Source organism: Bemisia tabaci, chromosome 8 (genome assembly GCF_918797505.1).
Source record: "Bemisia tabaci chromosome 8, PGI_BMITA_v3".
In the NCBI taxonomy this organism is placed as follows: Eukaryota; Metazoa; Arthropoda; class Insecta; order Hemiptera; family Aleyrodidae; genus Bemisia; species Bemisia tabaci.
The window spans coordinates 19,292,772-19,311,490 of NC_092800.1; the positions used below are offsets into that span (position 1 = coordinate 19,292,772).

At 38.0% G+C, this 18,719-nt stretch overlaps 1 protein-coding gene across 1 annotated transcript; it reads left to right on the forward strand.

Annotated features, from left to right (window-relative positions):
* The first annotated feature begins 3,628 nt into the window (after positions 1-3,628).
* Positions 3,629-18,511, forward strand: LOC109044610 (carboxylic ester hydrolase). The gene is made up of 10 exons (XM_019062431.2): positions 3,629-3,867; positions 6,624-6,779; positions 7,620-7,764; positions 9,434-9,619; positions 13,115-13,311; positions 13,828-13,978; positions 14,642-14,829; positions 16,120-16,255; positions 16,877-17,009; positions 18,033-18,511. Exons 2-10 carry the CDS (start codon positions 6,714-6,716, stop codon positions 18,202-18,204), a joined length of 1,374 nt encoding a protein of 457 aa, XP_018917976.2. The 5' UTR covers positions 3,629-3,867; positions 6,624-6,713; the 3' UTR covers positions 18,205-18,511.
* The last annotated feature ends 208 nt before the right edge of the window (positions 18,512-18,719 follow it).

An 18,719-nucleotide genomic window follows, 5' to 3' on the forward strand; every position in this document is an offset into this window, starting at 1 on the left:
GGCAGCCCACGACAGAACCTATAGTTATTCCATCATGTTCTCCCTCAGTCTATAAGCACCACCCATTTCAACCAATAGGATCGCTCCATACTCTTTATGTCTTCTTTGTCTATAGCTTTGTTTTTCAACTTCAACAATCAGCCAGCACTGCCGGCAAATAGTTAACTATTCCAACAATAAAAACACATATCGACGGTGAAACTACCAAACCACGTATCTCGGTTTGCGACGTCGCAGACTTCCTGTCATACTTTATTTTTTAAATGAAAAACTACTTAACGTCCAGTCTTGAAAATTTCTGTGATTTTTCCTCTTCGTGCGGAGAAAATTCTGTGAAAATTTCAAGGAATGATATTGATTCGGTCTACTTCAAAAAAATAAAACGTGAGCGTAGATTTTTAAACACCGCAAACGAGATACGTGGTTTGGTAGTTTCACCGTCGATATCTCGCTTCATGCTTTGATTTGACCGATATGCGTCGTATGAACCTTTTTAGCAATACCACCATCTGAAGTTCGCCTTCAATCTCACCGGATAGGCAACAAGCTTCCCGAAAGGATGAACGGTTTTCTATTCGCAATATAGGTACACGTTCATATTGATCCACGCCTTGGTTGAATCAATACCTGGTTTTGATTGGAAAATGAGCTTAATAGTGATCGTTCCAGTCTTTGATTTATCGATTTTTTTTTAATTGACCTCTATCTAAGAGAGACCAAAAGGTGACATCGGTCGACTATTTGATCAAGACAGGCTATCGTTCACCGGAGCATTTGGACATATTTATGCTAAAAGGAACTATGTTACACGCAATCCCTATGCACATAGTTCCTTTTAGCATAAATACGTGCATTATACGCTAGATCATGGCCACAATCCAAGTCTCTCCGCTACGCAACCATCATTTCGATGGCTAAAGTGTGAAACCACGTATCTCCAATGCGGACTTTCAAAGTGTCCTCTCCTATTTTAGTTTTCCGAAGAGTGGCAAGCCAACTTAATATCTTGAAATTTAAGTAGGGTATTTTGCTTACAGAGAGGAAAAATCAAGAAAATTTTCAAAAAATCACGTCGACTAATTTTTCAAAGGAAAACAAGTACGACAGGAAGTCTGCAACTTTATGAACGGAGATACGTGGTATTCCACACTTTGGCCGTCGATTTGATTGAGCTAGAGTCTGGTCACACCTGATTAAGTACTAATAAATCATCGGTTAGTATGGGTTCGTGAATCAGTGGCGTGGCGTGAATTGCGATATATCGATTGTAATGCCATTTACCCCTATGATAAAGAATCGATTATTAAGGTGTTCGCTGCGAACACTCTGTTTATCGATCCTATTCCATGGATTTAAATGGTCGATCAATCGATATATCGCAAAGCACGCTACGCCACTGTTCATGAAGTAACCTTGATGCTCCGCTAGTCCCTTAGTCGGCTTCGGAAAGGTGTCTGCACTCTTTCCATTTCCTTGCACTTGATATTATGTAAATCTTATAGTCCAGTAGTAGGAGCGTTCTTTTTCTCCCCAGTCGAAGCCCCGGTTTTGACCTTGCGCCGCTGGACGCTACGCACGCCCGTGCTGGTGAGTATGCAAATGGTTTTGACTAATCGTGCGATGAGTCTGCAGCCGCTGAAGTTCAGTGTAACTTTGTGGTAATGCTCTCTAAAGCTCCAAAGCCCTACAAAGGATTTTCTTCAAGTGAGTCTTTTTCTCTCTATTAATTTGAATAGATTTACGTTAAGGATGACTACAGCAGGGGTCGACCTAATTTTTTTAGTTTCTCGTTCGCTGTGTCTTGAATTAATACATACATAATATCTGTCAAAGTTAATCGATGAGTTTGACTTGTGGTGTTTTTTTGGTGTGTTCCTCCGTGGGATTTATGATTAAATAATGGCGCGAATGGTTAGGAAAGTTACAAAGCGTATAATGACTTTATTAATTTTAGAAAATACCTGGGCGATTTGCGAACGATACGTGCGTCGTTTCGGAAGTAATTTTGAGCTTTTCTCGCCAAAAATTGATCAAATTTCAATTTCAAAGGTATGCGACGCACTTATTCAGGAAGAATCCTCACATTTCTGAGGGGGGGGGGGGGAGTAGATTTGTGAAGGGGCCAAGCTAGACCCCTCCAGCCCTCCTACTTAGTTCCGCTTTTGCTGTTCTACACAATCTTCATGAAACCGGTATCAGCACTCCGACTAACGCTTTGGATAAATAGACCATAATTTGCAATCAGGAACTGCAAATTGTAGCTCAGTTTATGGACTACGTGTGTACTATGTACCTTTCAGCTTCCCATGTACTTACTTTTTTTTACAAATGAGCCGCAAATTGTAGTCCATATTACTAGTGAACTGATTTATCGCACGTTTTCTTCTTATCGTTTTGTCAGTTGTTGGGACATTGAATTCTCAATTAAGACAGAGTTTTTCAAGTAATTAGAATGATTCTCCTTCGCACCTTTAAGTCAGTCCCTGACTCTGATAGCTTTAAAAAATGTCATTTACAGGAATTAACTTTAAACATCATTTTACTGCTAAGATTAGAATATTTACCAATGCAGAAAAATGAAATGATGCCAAGAATCATTATGTTTATCTCTTTCACTTACTTGAATGATACCATTTAAGAATGCTAAATTTCACGATTTATTTGAAGACATGCGCTAAATGGATGAAAATGACGCGCGGCCCGCAGTTATTGTACCGATTTCGCATGAGTTTACCAACATAAATATTATATAGTAAATACATAGAACTAATACAGAACTGGTGATAATTTTTTTTCCACTCACTTTTTTTGCGACAAAATAGAGGCACTTAAAACTTATTCACTGTTAATAATAGGCAAACAAATTTAGAGCGCCTTAATTTTTTCGTGTATGCAACACATGCAGCCCCTGAGCACGAATAGTTGCATCCAGAGGTTAACGTCAACTTTTTTAAGGCGGCTAGCTTCATTTCGTATATTTATCTCTCCGGGTAACTGCGGTATTGATGTATTAATACTAAAAAGAACTGAGACCAATAAAATCAAAGAGAAATGAGAGGCATGTCTGACACATGGTTAATTTTGATTAAAACTTCGCAGTTTTATGCTCAGCATGTCTCTCTCTTAATCGCGGAGAACTTACTTGTTTATCGCCAGAGAATAAATTCGACCAGAGTTCTGCCGTGCTAAGGAAAAACACCATATGAACATGCAAAAGTTGCCAAATGTCCTCCTAGAAAATGTCCATTTTTTGTGGGAAAATACACACTATACCCTTGATATTTTCAGGGACTTTCGAAGAAATTGCGAGCAAACTAATCCGAAAAATGGGTGGGAAAATATTCATAAGTTTTTCAGGAAATTCATGTTTTTCCAGATGAAACTTTGCAACGCCTGGAGGCTCACACCGCGTTTTTCCTTCGCAAGTCAGAGTTGGCATAGCCGGGCCGAAGATAAATCTCGCACTAGAAATAAAATCGTTTAACATTAGAACTAACAAGCATTAAAGCCTGATTCTCTCAAAATCTACCATTTTATCTCCACGTATTATCATACCTGTGATATGTTTTAAATGTAATTTTTTGTTTGTTTCATGTCGTTTTTCAGCTAGATAAGAAAGGTTAGATTAGCAGTGTCGCCTGGGAGTCATACGAGTAGCAGCACCCTTCTCACGATGGAGATCTCATTTTACCTAAAATTATCGTGGTTATTGCAAGTGGAGTGTTCATTTGCAGCGGTCTCGAGGTTTCGACTCCGAACGGGAAGATCATCGGATTCGATACGTTGAAAACGAGGAATGGGAGAGTGATCCACAGTTTCACTGGCATCCCTTTCGCTAAGCCACCTATCGGGCCTCTTAGATTCAAGGTATGTATAAGTCTACCATTTCGTAGTCATTTTAAGCATGATTATCATCATAAAATATGATGAAATCTCGGCTAAAATAGTGAAAGGGTTTTCAGTTACTTTCGTTTTCAACACACACCATCAGCATTATACTCGTTACAGAAACCCTGTGAAAGGGAGGGGGGGGCGTCACAAGTCAAATTGTGATAAAAAAAAAAGCTCCGGAACGCGTCTCACTTAAAAAGATTACCGCAAGAATTTTTTAAATTTTTTTTTATCACATTATACTCGTTGTAGTCGGAAATTGTCTTACACTAAAGAAATAAAGAGGGTATAGATTCGATCAACATGAATCGATCGCAAAATGAAAACATGAATCGACCAACGTTCACTGATCGAATGTCGATTCGATCGATAAATGATTAAGAAACGGTGTCGATTCGGTCGACCTGAATCGATCGAAAAATGGTAACGTGAACCGATCGACAAAATTCAATCGATTCATGGGTTTGTCAATCTATTCACGGTTTTCGATCAAATCGGTGTGGATCGAATCACATCGATAGGTTCACGTTTGTATTTTTCGATCGATTCATATAGATCGAATCGACGCCAGTGTTTCAATCCCATTTTCAATCGAATTGGTGTTGATCAGTTTACGTCGGTCAATTCATTCCTTATATTTTTCGATCGATTCATGTCGATCAAATCTGCACCTTCCAAGCAATAGAACCATCAAATTATGATAAATTTGACGTATTAATGCTTGAAAGAACAAAATAACATGAATCAGAAGAACTTTGAAGCACGCAATTTTTGTGCGGATTAACTCCATTTAAGCACACGTGGTTCCTTTTTGCAGTTCTTGCATACCCTGGTAAAAATTGGCGTTAGGAGCTGCGTTTCAAAATACCATAGGAATTCTTATAGCCGGCTAAAGAAGGCAATAGAAAATCATATAGCTGGCTGTAGAAAGCGGAGCAAATCATATAGCCGAGCTATACGAAGCGATAAAAAAGTATGCAGCTGGGCTATAGTTCCTATCGCCGGGCTTTACACTTTATCGCCATCGGCTATAAAAGGCTATAAGAAATTGTGTAGAAATTCGTGTGCTTTGGAAATCATTAAGTTTGATACGGAGCCAACATAATATTCACAAAACACACATTACATTTTCCTTCAATACATATATTTTTTCATCAATTAAAATGAGAATAATCCATACAGGATGTGCAAACATTTCAAAATCATGAGTGGAAAAACGCTGACCCCGCAAGATTATATTGGAGCATAACACAGAGCGGAGCGGCGTGCTGCCAGCGATAAGCGCGCACCAGCGCCTACAAACCTAACTGGGATACTTCACGCTTGGCGCAATGCGTGGAGTATCCCTGTTAGGTTTGTAGGCGCCAATGCGTGTTCCGCGCTGGCAGCCCGCGCGCCTACCGCGCCACAGCGTGCCACGGCGCTTGAAGCAACTATTTCACACCAGAGGTATTGTACAGTATCATACGAAACTGAAGGCGCTCTAATATTTTATTAATGGCAGGCATCCATCAAAAGTACGGAGCTTTCCTCGCAAAATAAATCAAGATACTACGGCCCAAAAAGAGAGCAGTGGTCCAAAAACTCACTAAGTCCTAGCATCCGTAATTAGTAACGCTTAGCATACACTTTATCGCCTGGCTGTTGCTTAATCGCCATCGGCTATAAAAGGCTATATATAAGAAATTGTGTAGCCGGCTATAGAAGCTATTGGAAATCTTACAGCCGGCTGTAGGTCTATGGTATTTTGGAACACAGATTCTACTGCCAATTTTTACCAGGGTAAATACCTCTAATCTAAATAGGTGAAATACAATTCTTCTCAGTACAATAGTGATGTAGGTGTAGGTGTAGGTACCGCAGAATAATTTTAAACTATTTATAGGCTGCTGAATGCTCTCTGATGGTAAAACTAGGAAAATACGTAATTCTTTTCGAAGAGACGTTGCAGACTTCCTGCCGCGTTTTGTTTTTATGCTACTTTTTTTCGTGGAATTTTTCTCGTATTACTACTTTTATTCACTCATTTTTTTGGAGAAATTATTTTAAAATGTTAAGTAAAAAAAAGATCAGTAACGGGATTTTGAGAAAATGCAGTGAGAGCAAATACTATACGAAATGTCGTGACCGAGATACCACTTTTTCTAGTTCAAGGATCGAATGGTTTTCTAAAAAGTAATGAAATTATGGTATGGTGGTTTTTGGCTCAATGTTGCTTTTTTGTCACGTTATAAATGTAGGTATGTAGTAAGGATTACAATGTTTAGAGACCTCTAACAGATTTTGTACACAGTGATAATCGACACTTCAGTGAATTGCATTACCACTTTTTTTTAAATTTGGACTTGATGATCTACTCGTAGTGATACTTCTTGATGTTCAACTTTCAAAAACTCAAACCCTTTTTCTGAACTTAAAAACACTAATTCTCTAATTTCATGACTTATTTGACTCCTACCACACGACGCAAAGCTCAATCTGTGTTGACTTTGACCGCGCCGTGTTTAATAAAAACACTGTGCCTAATTGCTATTAATTTGTCATATACCACTGCACTTAGATGTAAGTGCGTGCTCACATAAAGAACACCAATCATTAGATTGAATTTATTTATTTTATGATTGAAAAATAGATAAATCATTTCGATGGATCAATGTGTGAGTGAATGATTTCTTTTGGAAACAGGGACATTTAATTGTAGCTACATCAAATTTTTCTTGGCACACTTGCAGGAGCCACAACCACTGGAGCCATGGAGGAAACCACTCGATGCGACAAAGAATGCATCTTTTTGCCCGCAAATCGATTTGTTCAACCCAAAGATGAAGAGCTCCTCTCAGGTCCTGGGGAAGGAGGACTGTCTCGTCCTCAATGTTTATTCTCCAAACGTGAGTTCCCGAACAAGCAAACATACAGTTCAAGCACTTTTCTAGGAAGCTTCTAATCCATGCTTATTGTGGACATACTGTTGGAAAAACAAATACGAGAACATCATTTCGGAATTCTACAACTACCCTTTTCAGTTTAAAATCGATCGTTAGTGTCGTGAATAAGCTGCGAAAAAGTCGATCGCATGAAATCTAAACCGCAGAAAATCTAAAAACCGTGGATAATCTCATACATTTACCTACACACTGCGGTTGAACTTAACCGCGAATAATGCGATTGCCAATGATCTAGTATCTTGTTTTCTTTGCTCTTACATCATGTGCTTTTAAATACTAAGATTTTAATGTTATTTTCTTGCCGGGCGACCTAACTGAAGGTCTTACAAAACATTTGACACTATGTATTATGGGGCAAACTGAGAGAGGACATTTTTTCAACTATTTTTTTTAATCTTAAAAATACTACGGAAGAAAAATTCATGCATGTGATTTGATGCATCTTTGCGTTTAATTTTGGAATTTACCAAAATCAGATCTATAATCTTAAATATTCAAAAGTCACATGCAACCAAGAAAAATCCGGCTGCCCTTCAAAGCACCATCGTATTTTAAAGGTTATAAAAAAGTAAAAAAAATATAAAAAAAACTTGCTCTTGCATTCTCTTTTATACCCACTGCAAAAATTGTAAGTAAACAACTGAGACTCTAAATTGTTTATTATTAAATTGTTTTCCACTTAATTTTTAAAAGTGTTTGACAGGTCGTCGTCATAATGAGGAGATTTGCATTTGTCCTTCGATCATCGTAGATTCATATTACTTTCATTCTTTGATCCTATAGGTGAACAAGGCTACGAAACTCCCAGTCATGGTCTTTATTCACGGTGGTGGGTATCAGCAAGGATCTAGCGTCATTTACGGCCCAGAGCTATTGCTGGACAAAGATATCGTGTTGGTCACCGTCAATTACAGACTCGGAGCACTAGGTATGCATTTTGTGAGAACCATACTGTTCTATAACGTGAGGATGATTTAGGAATTCTAACAAACGTTATATGCGTTTGGAGCTGAGTAAAATTTAGAGTGATTTATTTTAATTTTTATTTCAAATGTTTATTTTCTAGAAGAAAGCATAAGTTAATTCTGTGTTTTTTAAATAAGTTATAGAGAAGACAGCAGAAGGAAAGCTAGCATTACTCGTAGGTAAAGTATTCATCGCCGGATCATTAGTTCATAACCAAAATATGGAGAGTTACAGTGCTTAGCAGCTGAGTTAACTAGAATAGAAAACAATGAGTTGCGAAAGCGCCTTCAAAATGAAAGGATACTACAAATGCTGCATACTCTTGAAAGCTAGAACTCAAGTCAGGCAAAGAAGTTGTTTATTTATGTTATGGCTGCCACGCGTAGCCGACTATTTACCCTTTTACATACCGTCACCTTCCTGCTTGAGTATTACAAGCGCAGTGCGATGTTTAAAAATTTCCGCCGCCATTTCATTTTCTTACATGGAGATTGATCAACGAAGCTGTCCGATAATTTCACCGAATTTTCTATGTGCTACCAATAAAATTCAGTAAAATTTTCAAACTGATACAACCAACAATTTCTCCGTAAAAAAAGCAAATGCCGGCGGAAATTTCGAAACGTCTTATGGCGCTTGTGACACTTTGACCATATGTGCGCACGACAGCGTCGTTGCCCTTCGTCTCATTTATTGGCGGATCCAGCAAGTTGGCAACATTGTTTTATTTCCCTTTAAAAAAATGGAAATGTATCGATTCTCGGAGGGGCCCAGTGCTCGTGCTCCAACAAGAATCAATCATTCAACACAGGTTCACATGGAGGGAAGCTAGCGTTACCAACCTGCTGGATTCACCTCCTGTTCCATTGCAATATTTTAAGGAATTTATTTCTCACGGCAGAGTTTTTATGGAGGTGCCGAAGGGGCGTACTCTGCCGTGCTAAGGAAAAACGCCGTATGAACCTTCAGGCGTTGCCAAAATTCCTTCGATAAAACAAGAATTTTCAGGTAAAACTGTGAATATTTTTCCTCCAAGTTTTCAGATAATTTTGTTTGCAATTTCACCTAAATATTCTGAAAATGTAAAGGAAACATATTCATAACTTTCCTAAATAACAAACATTTAATCGAAGGACATTTGGCAACTCTCGAATGTTCATACGGCGTTCTTCCTTAGCACGGCAGTACTATCCTACCACATTAGTTCCACATAGATCTCCGATTAATTTAAATTCGATCTGTTTTGCTTGGTGACCTTCGTTTAAGGACGATACGATATAAAATCCTATTTTTCAAAATTACCGAGTAATATATCTTTCGTCCTTGAAATTTTGTTTTCGATAAATATTTATTTATATCCACTCGAAATAGCTTCGGAGACGCCTGAATTTTAAAAATTATCCACCTTCTTCCTCTAGGGCCAAGAAAATTTCATTATACCTTTTCTGGAAGTTTGTTCTCTTTTATTTACTCCTCTTCCCCTCAAAAGTTCCCAATTCCATAAATGATGTTTTCGAACTCTCCTCAAGAACATGTTCTGGAGTTTTGTATAAGATAAAACGAGTAAGGCTTGTTTTAATGAGTGTGTTTCCTCGAATTTCAAACTAGAATGTTTCAAATTTTCATGTAAGGGTTCCTCAGCACCGGCGACGGAGTTATTCCTGCAAATAACGGGTTGAAGGATCAAGCTCTTGCCATTAAATGGGTTCACGATAATATCGAAAACTTCGGTGGAAACCCTGGGCTAGTCACTGTTTTTGGGGAGAGTGCCGGAGGTGCAAGTGTACATTTGAATCTTTTGTCGCCTCTCAACAAAGGTAGGTAAGATGCAGCTTGATAATAACGTGAAGTTATTAGGAGCTTTTCATTTTAAGGTGACGTTATTCTTTTGTATCCAGGACTGAATTCCAGGATCTAGAGTAATCGAGGATACAAAATCCACATAAATTGAGATTAGGGAGGGATAAATTCCCAGTAGAACCGAATAGTCTAAGCATGATAGAAATGGTTTCAGGACATTTTGTCAACGATTTTCTGTCCGGGCACCTTTTTTGTCCAGTAGTTTACGCCCACACGTAAAATAAGCAAGAGTGACTTGGTCCAAGCGTTATATTTTCGTCGGTATGTAAAATTATATTGACATTATGGAAATGAGAAATAGAGAGAGAAGGAGATGTTGTTATGGTTGCTCATTTTCTAAATGAAATGTTACTACTTTCTCCTTTTGAATCATCTTTTTAAATTGTCATTGGTGAATATTTGGTTTTATTTCCATCCTTAAAATATTCGATGTACAATATATTTTATATACAGGGTGATCCAAAAGTCCCTTCCACCCCCTCTAACTTTTTACCTAATTGAGGTAAAGATTTGAAACTTGGGGGATATTCCTAGGTCAAAGGGAGCTACTTTTTGGCCCCCCTAAAATTTTCAGGGGGGCCCCCCTTGGGGGGGCAACGGCTCCCAACTTTTAATTTTCAAATGAGAAGACCCCCTTCGTGATAGCTCGTTCGAAAGAGCATAAAAAAAGAAAACTTTCCGCGCAAACCCGAAGTCAATATCTCAAACCGTTTCAAAATGGCGGCCGGTTAAAGTTCAAAATGGCCGAAAATTCACACCGGTTATTTGTCGATGGATTTGCGCGAAAATCGGTATGTAGGGGTATTTTGTCACGAGAAAAACGAATTTGACGTTAGATTTTCAAAAAAACCAAAATTTCCAAAATGGCCGCCGGTTAAAGTTTAAAATGGCCGAAAATTGTCACCTCGGTTTTTTGCTGATGGATTTGCCTAAAACTTGGAATTTGAGAGTATTTTGGCATAAGATAAACAAATTTGAACTTAGATTTCTAAAAAAATCAATTTTTTGTCATTTTGAACTGTAACCGGCGGCCATTTTGGAAATTTCGGTTTTTTTTGAAAATCTAACGTCAAATTCGTTTTTCTCGTGTCAAAATACCCCTACATACCTACCGATTTTCGCGCAAATCCATCGACAAATAACCGGTGTGAATTTTCGGCCATTTTGAACTTTAACCGGCCGCCATTTTGAAACGGTTTGAGATATTGACTTCGGGTTTGCGCGAAAAGTTTTCTTTTTTTATGCTCTTTCGAACGAGCTATCACAAAGGGGGTCTTCCCATTTGAAAATTAAAAGTTGGGGGCCGTTGCCCCCCCAAGGGGGGCCCCCCTGAAAATTTTAGGGGGGCCAAAAAGTAGCTCCCTTTGACCTAGGAATATCCCCCAAGTTTCAAATCTTTACCTCAATTAGGTAAAAAGTTAGAGGGGGTGGAAGGGACTTTTGGATCACCCTGTATGTATAGGTACTTTTTTCTATTTTTTTAATTTTTTCTTTACGAAATTATTACTTCATTTTGAAAACATTTATATTTTTAAAGCGTAACAAATATTTTTAAAACCTTTTTCAAGCGACATTAATCTCAATAAGCCGCAGTTGTGCCGACAGAAACTGCAAAATCGAATAAAAGAGGAAACAAACCAAGAAGCACGCGTTCTTAAGCTTTAACCCATTTGTACACTAATCTTTTAGAGTCAAATACGTCAAATTTTGAGCGTTTCGTTGCGCGTGCACCTCGCTGCAGCACAATAAAAGCACAAAATGTGAAAGAAAAAATTAAAGTGCTTTGGAAATCATTAAATTTGACACGAAACCACCAATATTCAAAAAACACACATCATATTATTATTCTCCTTTGATAAATTGATACATATTTTTCCCCATCAATTTAAATGAGAATAATCAATGCGGAGTGTGCAAACATTTCAAAATCATGGGTTGAAAAACGCTGACTGCGAGTATAAATATTATAGCCTAACAGAGCGGAGCAGCGGCGTGCTACCAGCACGAGAGGCTCACTGCCGCCTACAAACCTAAGTGGATACTTCACGCATTGCACAATGCTTGAAGTATCCACTTGGGTTTGTAGGCGCCAATGCGCGTTCCGCGCTGGCCGCCCGCCCGCCGTGCGGCGGCGCCTGAAGCAACTATTTCACGACAGAGTTATTGCACAGTATTATACGAAATTGAACGTATTGAACGTATGACAGGCATCCTTTAAAAGTACAGATCTTTCCTCGCAAAATAAATCAAGATACTTATCATACACAGGAAAAATCTAAGAGCCTTTAGATGAGGCAAATATAGAGGTTTATCCGGTTCAGGTATAACAAGGTGGGAAAATCTTGAAAGATAATTAAGTCCTGTTACACCAAAGAGGTGTTGAGAGTTTTAGTGAATTTTGTCTCATGGAATTGACGCTCCCCCATTTTTACCAAAACTCTCAACTATATATTATTCTCCGTCGGACTAAACAGACAAAACAAAAAAAACAATCAAACCCTCATTCTTCCAAGACAATATATATTTTCATCCAAAAACGTCGTGAGCAATTGTCGTTTGTATTTACATGTGGGCCAAGTAACTTTGGGTCTCAACTGGCACGTGGACCAAAACTCCCGTGCCGAAAAAACGCGTGGACGTAAATTACTGGAAAAAACGAATGCGCGGACAAAAAATCGTTGACAAAATGTCCTATAACCTATAGAGCCTTATAAATTTTAGAAATATTAGAGAGCTTTTGTACTTTGAAAAAATCATATTAGTTGGGACTGGAATGGGAACAGCTCAGAAGTATGATGCAGTCACGGTAAAAAAGCAAATCTTCCTCTTTCAAGAAGAACAAATTATTTTCTTTTATTACACTCAGGAGAACAAACAAAATGGAGAAAAAGATTACTGCAATTTCAAGAACAATATATTTTTTTCCAATGAAAACTACCATTCCTCTACGGCCATTTACTTTTTAACTATAATAACTTAGCGACTACCAGAAATTACTTTTATATTGAAGTCAATTATTTGCTAACTGTGGTCCACAACTTTTTGACTACCGCCAAATGCTTTTATCGAAAACTTGTAAGCTGAAAACCCGTTCTTTTGAACGGCAGGCAAATTATACTTGTTCAGAGGAAATACTTGTTCACTGGTACGATTGACCTACACATCAAACTAAGAAGTTTTAATGGTTTTCCTGCACGCGGTACTTACTGAATAAGAACGGAAATTTTGAAACCCCGCGATGGCGATACGTGGTTTTGTATTTTAGCCATCGATCTGCTGTTACAAATTCTTTTTGCTGGTTTGAACCGTTCTAGCAGAGATTGCTCTTCATAAAAAATTCCATATCGCATAAGGTTTTTTTTTCTTTTCTTTTTCTTTTTTTTTTTTAAAACAAAATAGTAGTCTCAGATTAAGTTATTTGAGATCTTAAAATGTTGTTTTTCTTGATCTAGGTCTGATTCATAGAGGCATAGCAATGAGCGGAACTGGACATTGTCCCTGGGCAATTATAAACCCGCAGTTGGCTAAAGATAGAACGAAAGCTCTGGCTGTGTTGTGCGGCTGTCCCTCTGAACCCTCGGACGAACTCCTTAAGTGCATGCAGGAAGTTCACCCCGAATCACTCTTGGAGATGAGCAAAAGATTCCAAGTAAGTACATTAAAATGAAAAGCATATTTTTTCATTGTTGAACCAAAAATTTCGAACAAACTCTGAGGCCATCGGTGACATTCCCAGATGCCTAAGCCAGGGAAGAAGTTTCAAGTAGGTATTCAATGATCCTCGTCAACAATTTTAGCAACGAAATCCAAATATTTACTAAGGTTCAACCTCATTTAAACACAAATCTGTAATTACTATAACTGGATGCTGGTGTTTACAAACTGAACGGGCGGAAAAGCCCTAATACGTTCGTATTAGAAAAGCGCTCAGCTGTTCTCTATGTAGGCACGAATTCAAGTTCCCCTAAGAGGATGAGCACCGTTGAAAGGAAAGAACTCGCTTACCAAAATTTCAACAATCAATTTTGAGAAAACTTACCTACCGCTGAAAAAATAAATTCCAGAGAAACTAGTGTCGTCCCAACACACCCCCCCCCCCCCCCCCCGGGGGTTCGCTTAAGCCTGTAGCGCTTGATTTCTGATATTTTTGTCGGTTTTTTTTCAGGACTGGGCTCTTGCACCCGCTGTTGTTTTTGGACCAACGATTGAGTCTGGAGCCAAGAGCGCTTTTCTTCCGAAAGACGTGGATGATCTGGAGTCAAAAGTTCCTCTCATGACAGGAGTAACCTCCGGAGAGGGAGGTCTTGCTGCCTCAAGTAAGTAACCAGTAGTTATTGAATCGTGTTTAAAGCACGGCTTGATTTACTGAAATAAGTATCTTTACTCGCTGGTAAATATTTCGCCCACTTAAGGCGCCAGACCGAACCCTTCAAAACTTTAAACCAGAGAGACATAAGTTTCTGATTCGAGGAGATCATCAAAATACTTGTTTTCGGCAATGAAGTATGTGCACTCATCTTATAATTTCATCCGAGAGTACTTGAAGAGCTGCTTTTACAGTATAATTTATATTCTTCTCTGATATGGGAAATAGTATATAAAGAGATTAAATATGAGAGAATGCAGACGTCATTTGGTGGCATTTCCCATTTAAAGACGTAGATTTCAGCAGATTAGATCATTTTGCCATACCACCTTCAAAAACTGTTCAATTTATGAACCAAGGGTATCTTTGACCTCATATCTCCCAGTGGTTTCTACTTAAATACGAAAGTTATCAAAATTCAGACTCCTAAAAATTCTTCATTGATTCCCGTTACCAAGGAATATACTGCAGCTTATACAAAAGGATGTAATCAAGATAGATTCTCAAGAAATTAGTTAGATCAGTTTTTATTGAAACAAATAAGTGTGACGGACAGTTGAGACCTATGTGCTTTCAGAGTTGAGCCGCACTAATGCTTGGTCATTTTTTTCAGTTATATTTAGCGCTGGTGGTAAACCTGAAAACGAACTAAAGGAGAACCCGCAATACATTTTGCCAAAAATACTCATGCTGAGGTCCGAGTTCCCGAAGGAGAAGGTTCCAAGTGTATCAAAGCAGATCCAGAAATTTTACTTCGGGGAAAAGTCCATAGATACGAACTCAACTGAAGAAATTATCGATGTAAGCTAAGTTATTCTCCTCTATTTGATGTTTATTAGAAGAGATACGGATGAAGAGAGAAAAGGAACCCTTTTTGGATAAACAGAGGCATAATTCGAGCGTAAGTCCACGTTTCTCGGAAAGCGCGATTTTTCAGGAAAGGAAAAAAACTGTCTATTATTATCCTCATCTTTAAAGATAAATGAGAATTGATTCTTGAAAATAGCATGGATAAGATGCTTTTGAACACTTTATCATCATTTTTAATAACACCGAAAAAAAAATTGGTTTAATATTCCGGATGTAAAAAAAAAAGTTTACGAGAAGTTATTCAAAATGTCAAATTACCCGTTACAGCAGTTACTTTAGCAATGCCGAGATGAATGTTAAATCAATCCACTTTTTTTTCGGTGAATATTCTCGTTCGTCAGGAGAAATGGCCAAAAAACCGATACTAAGCGGAAATCGAATATAAGGACCTCGAAGGGGCCGGCCTTTTTCGGTCGTCATGGCCGATAGTTGTTTTAACAGATAGTTAGATTTTTACGCACTGACATCAAATTAAATAGCAAATAGTAAAGCTGTGCTGGCGCTAGGGTATGAAGACGAGGTTGCTTTAATTGCAGGAGGAGGAACACCAGTATTTTTAACACTACATTTTCATTTTTTCATTCTGTTTTATTTGTGTGCACACTGGTGTGTATCACACGCTGTGTATACAGGTCGGAAATTGTGCACTCCGCGGCCAACGTACACGCCGACCACACAATGCGTGTTTGGCGCAATGCGTGAAGTATTCACTTTATCTTGTAGGCGCTAATACGCGTTCCAAGCCGACCGAACGGACCGCACTGTGTTTGGCGCAATGCGTGAAGTATTCACACGGTCTCGTAGGCGTGTAAGTTACTCCGTGAGGAGAATCGATTCTGTTCCGCATTCATAGCACTTATATATAGACTATTAAAATTGCATTAAAAAAGCTCTTCTAAGTAAGAGGTAAAATTTGTCAGACTTCTTACCATTCAATCAATTTCTGAGGTAGTAGACTGTGACTACAATAAATGTTTATTTTTATTTTTTTAAATTTTAATTTTTATTAGGGTAGGTGCCATGAACTCCTCATTCACATTCCTGTGATAATATGAGCACATTTCACACTTGAGCAAACCATGTTAGTCTTGATCCATTTGTTTTCCTCCGCTGCGGTAACTTTTTTCTAATAAGTAAATAGAATAAGTAATTATCTCAAATTTTTCTTGATTTGCGCCTATGGTTGTGATATAGAATTATTATTTGCAATTATTTTCACAGTTGTTCACTGACAGTTGGTTTTTGCACGGTGCCGCTGAGACAGCAAGAAAGTACAAGGGAGAGGCGTATTTTTATGTGTACGATTATCTACACGCGGTTTCTCACAATAGCTTATTTGGCAACACGAAAATCCAAGGTTGGTAACTATTTGATACGATGGTCTCGTTATGGAGGGAATAATTTGATAAATAATTATGATTTTCGCGTCTTCTTTGCAGTCTTAAACGAATTACCTGTTTATTTTCAGAACAGGTAAATGTGTCAAAATCTCGTGAGTACTGCTAGGCCAGGCCCACAATCTCAGTTTCTCTTTTAATTTTTCTACATCTTGATCGACCATTTGGCTCGCACGATTGATATTGCTATTTTTATTGAGCCTACTTCCTGTACACTGCTCAAGCTCTTTTTTTGTTTCAATTTTCAAATATTCACGCTCAGAAAGAGAGGAGTGTGTATGAAATTATCGAGCAAATGAATTTCAATCAAAAACTTCTTTATAAGATTTTTCAATTTCATTGTTGGTACCAAGATAAAAAGAAGATGTGTCTTATAATAAATCACGTATTGAAAAATTTACCTCCTGTACAAGTGTTTTCTCTGCTTTATTATTCACATTTATATAATCAAAGCACGTCAAAAGAGCGTATTTAGTCAACCATGGATAGTCGAGACCTTACTGTATGGTCGGAGTAAAGCATTATCTCGCAATTCGCAAATATTTTACAAAACATGTAAATGTTCGTTGCTCTTTTGGCAGGAGTAAGTCACTCAGATGATTTGCTGGATCTATTTCCTCTCACATACTACTTCCCGAAAAGAACATGGCCTGAAGCTGACGTTAAAGTTTCAAGAAAGACGATTGACATCGTAACGGACTTTGCCAAAAATGGGTGAGTAACCTGGCGCAATTTCCGCATATTGCAAATGTTCCTTCAAATATATTGCATCTTGGTGGATCTTAACTCGTCGTAAAGAAATGAAAGGAGGGATCCAGGTTCATTTGATACCTTTACGCGACACGAGTTGTTGTGAGCCACGACATACTGTTGTCACCAGTCGAAAACGCCTTCACTTTGAATGATACTTCACCGCTCACACCGGAGTTAAAATATTTGTATCATAAATTGCCGTGCAGAATCCTCTGCTATTCGAAAATTCATGAAGTGTATCGTCTTGTATGTAGTTGGAAAAACGTTTATGAAAACTGTTATCACTTAATGGACGTAAGAGCGCTTTTTGACGAAACCGATATGATAGCTATACTAAAATAGTGACTTTCAAGCTGCATCCATTGAAATAAACAGCAACTGGCATACATTATTGGGGGGTTTTAAGTGGGAATAACCTCCAAATTTTCGGAAAGTTTAAATAGTAGACTATAAAAATCACTCAAAGGTTTTACCAAAGATTTTTCCATTTTTTCTCATCTCGCATAGACCGTGTCTTCCAAAAATAATTCTAAGATTACAACATTCGAGTGTGCAGATCAGAACAGCATAAAAAGTGACATGAGCATGACAACACTCTTTGTATATACGTACTCCAATAGAAACCATGCCATCGTTATGCACGTTAGAACATCCGTGGTGGATGACGTCAATCGCAGGGTTATTTGAACGTATATCCGCCAAATGGAAATATGTGCATTAAGACATGAACCATGAGATCCATTAGAATATATGCACAACAGGGGTCACGTCATAATGCACATAGTTCCGTTTGACAGAAATACGTCCATTTAAAGAGCTACATCTCCTGTAAGTTGCCGCAGAAGCACAGCATTAAGATATATCATATACCCGTTAAGTTATTATCAAGCAATAAGCTCTAAAAATAAAAACAAGATTTTATAACTAGATTATCTTTAACTGAATTATCAGCTCATATTTTTCTTTTTGTGTCTAATTCTCTAGAAAACTAAGCGATACCAGCTTGAAGTGGGAGCCAATCGGAAAGGGAGCAAAGACGCGCCATTACCTGCACATCACGGCAGCAGGACCAGCAGTGAAAGAAAATCTGTTCTCAAAAAGAGTGGATTTCTGGCAGTCGTTAATACTGGATACTCAGTCAGAAAAAAAGATCTGAGGTTATTGTGGGAAATGCAGAAGAGGGGTTTCCCAGACTTCACAGGGAAAATTATCAACAATTGTTGCTGGTACATCTTAAGTACTTGATGATATTGATACATTCTAACGAAAGAAAGTTCAACATCTAAAATGAGCTAATTTTTCAGCAATTTAAACATTAGGAGGGAAGAGAATAAGACAAACATTGTTTCCTAAAATCTTTAGATTCCATTCCACTATTTTTAATAGAAATATGCTCGTTTACACTTTTGTAATTGTATACATTATTTTTGTGATATTTGATTTAATAAACAGTATGTATTTGATTTTTTTTAAAATTATTGAATATCCATCAAATTGGGTGTGAGGTGAATCTAGTGTAGACTAGATTGAATTTTAAGGGGCTCGATCAAGGCTTGCAGCAACCGGTTTCAAAATCCAAATAACGCAAAAAAAAGCAAACTTGAGGTTAAATAGGGGATATATTTTTTTTCTTTTGCCCGCTTTTCCAAAGGTGCCCTCATCGTCGCAAAT

What these genes read in the sequence shown, in the direction of transcription:
- LOC109044610 (XM_019062431.2), top strand. Translation starts at nt 6,714, where the DNA reads ATGAAGAGCTCCTCTCAGGTCCTGGGGAAGGAGGACTGTCTCGTCCTC. An exon ending in TCAATGTTTATTCTCCAAAC is followed by an intron (nt 6,780 to 7,619) that starts GTGAGTTCCCGA and finishes TTGATCCTATAG; the next exon opens with GTGAACAAGGCTACGAAACT. An exon ending in CAACTGAAGAAATTATCGAT is followed by an intron (nt 14,830 to 16,119) that starts GTAAGCTAAGTT and finishes TTATTTTCACAG; the next exon opens with TTGTTCACTGACAGTTGGTT.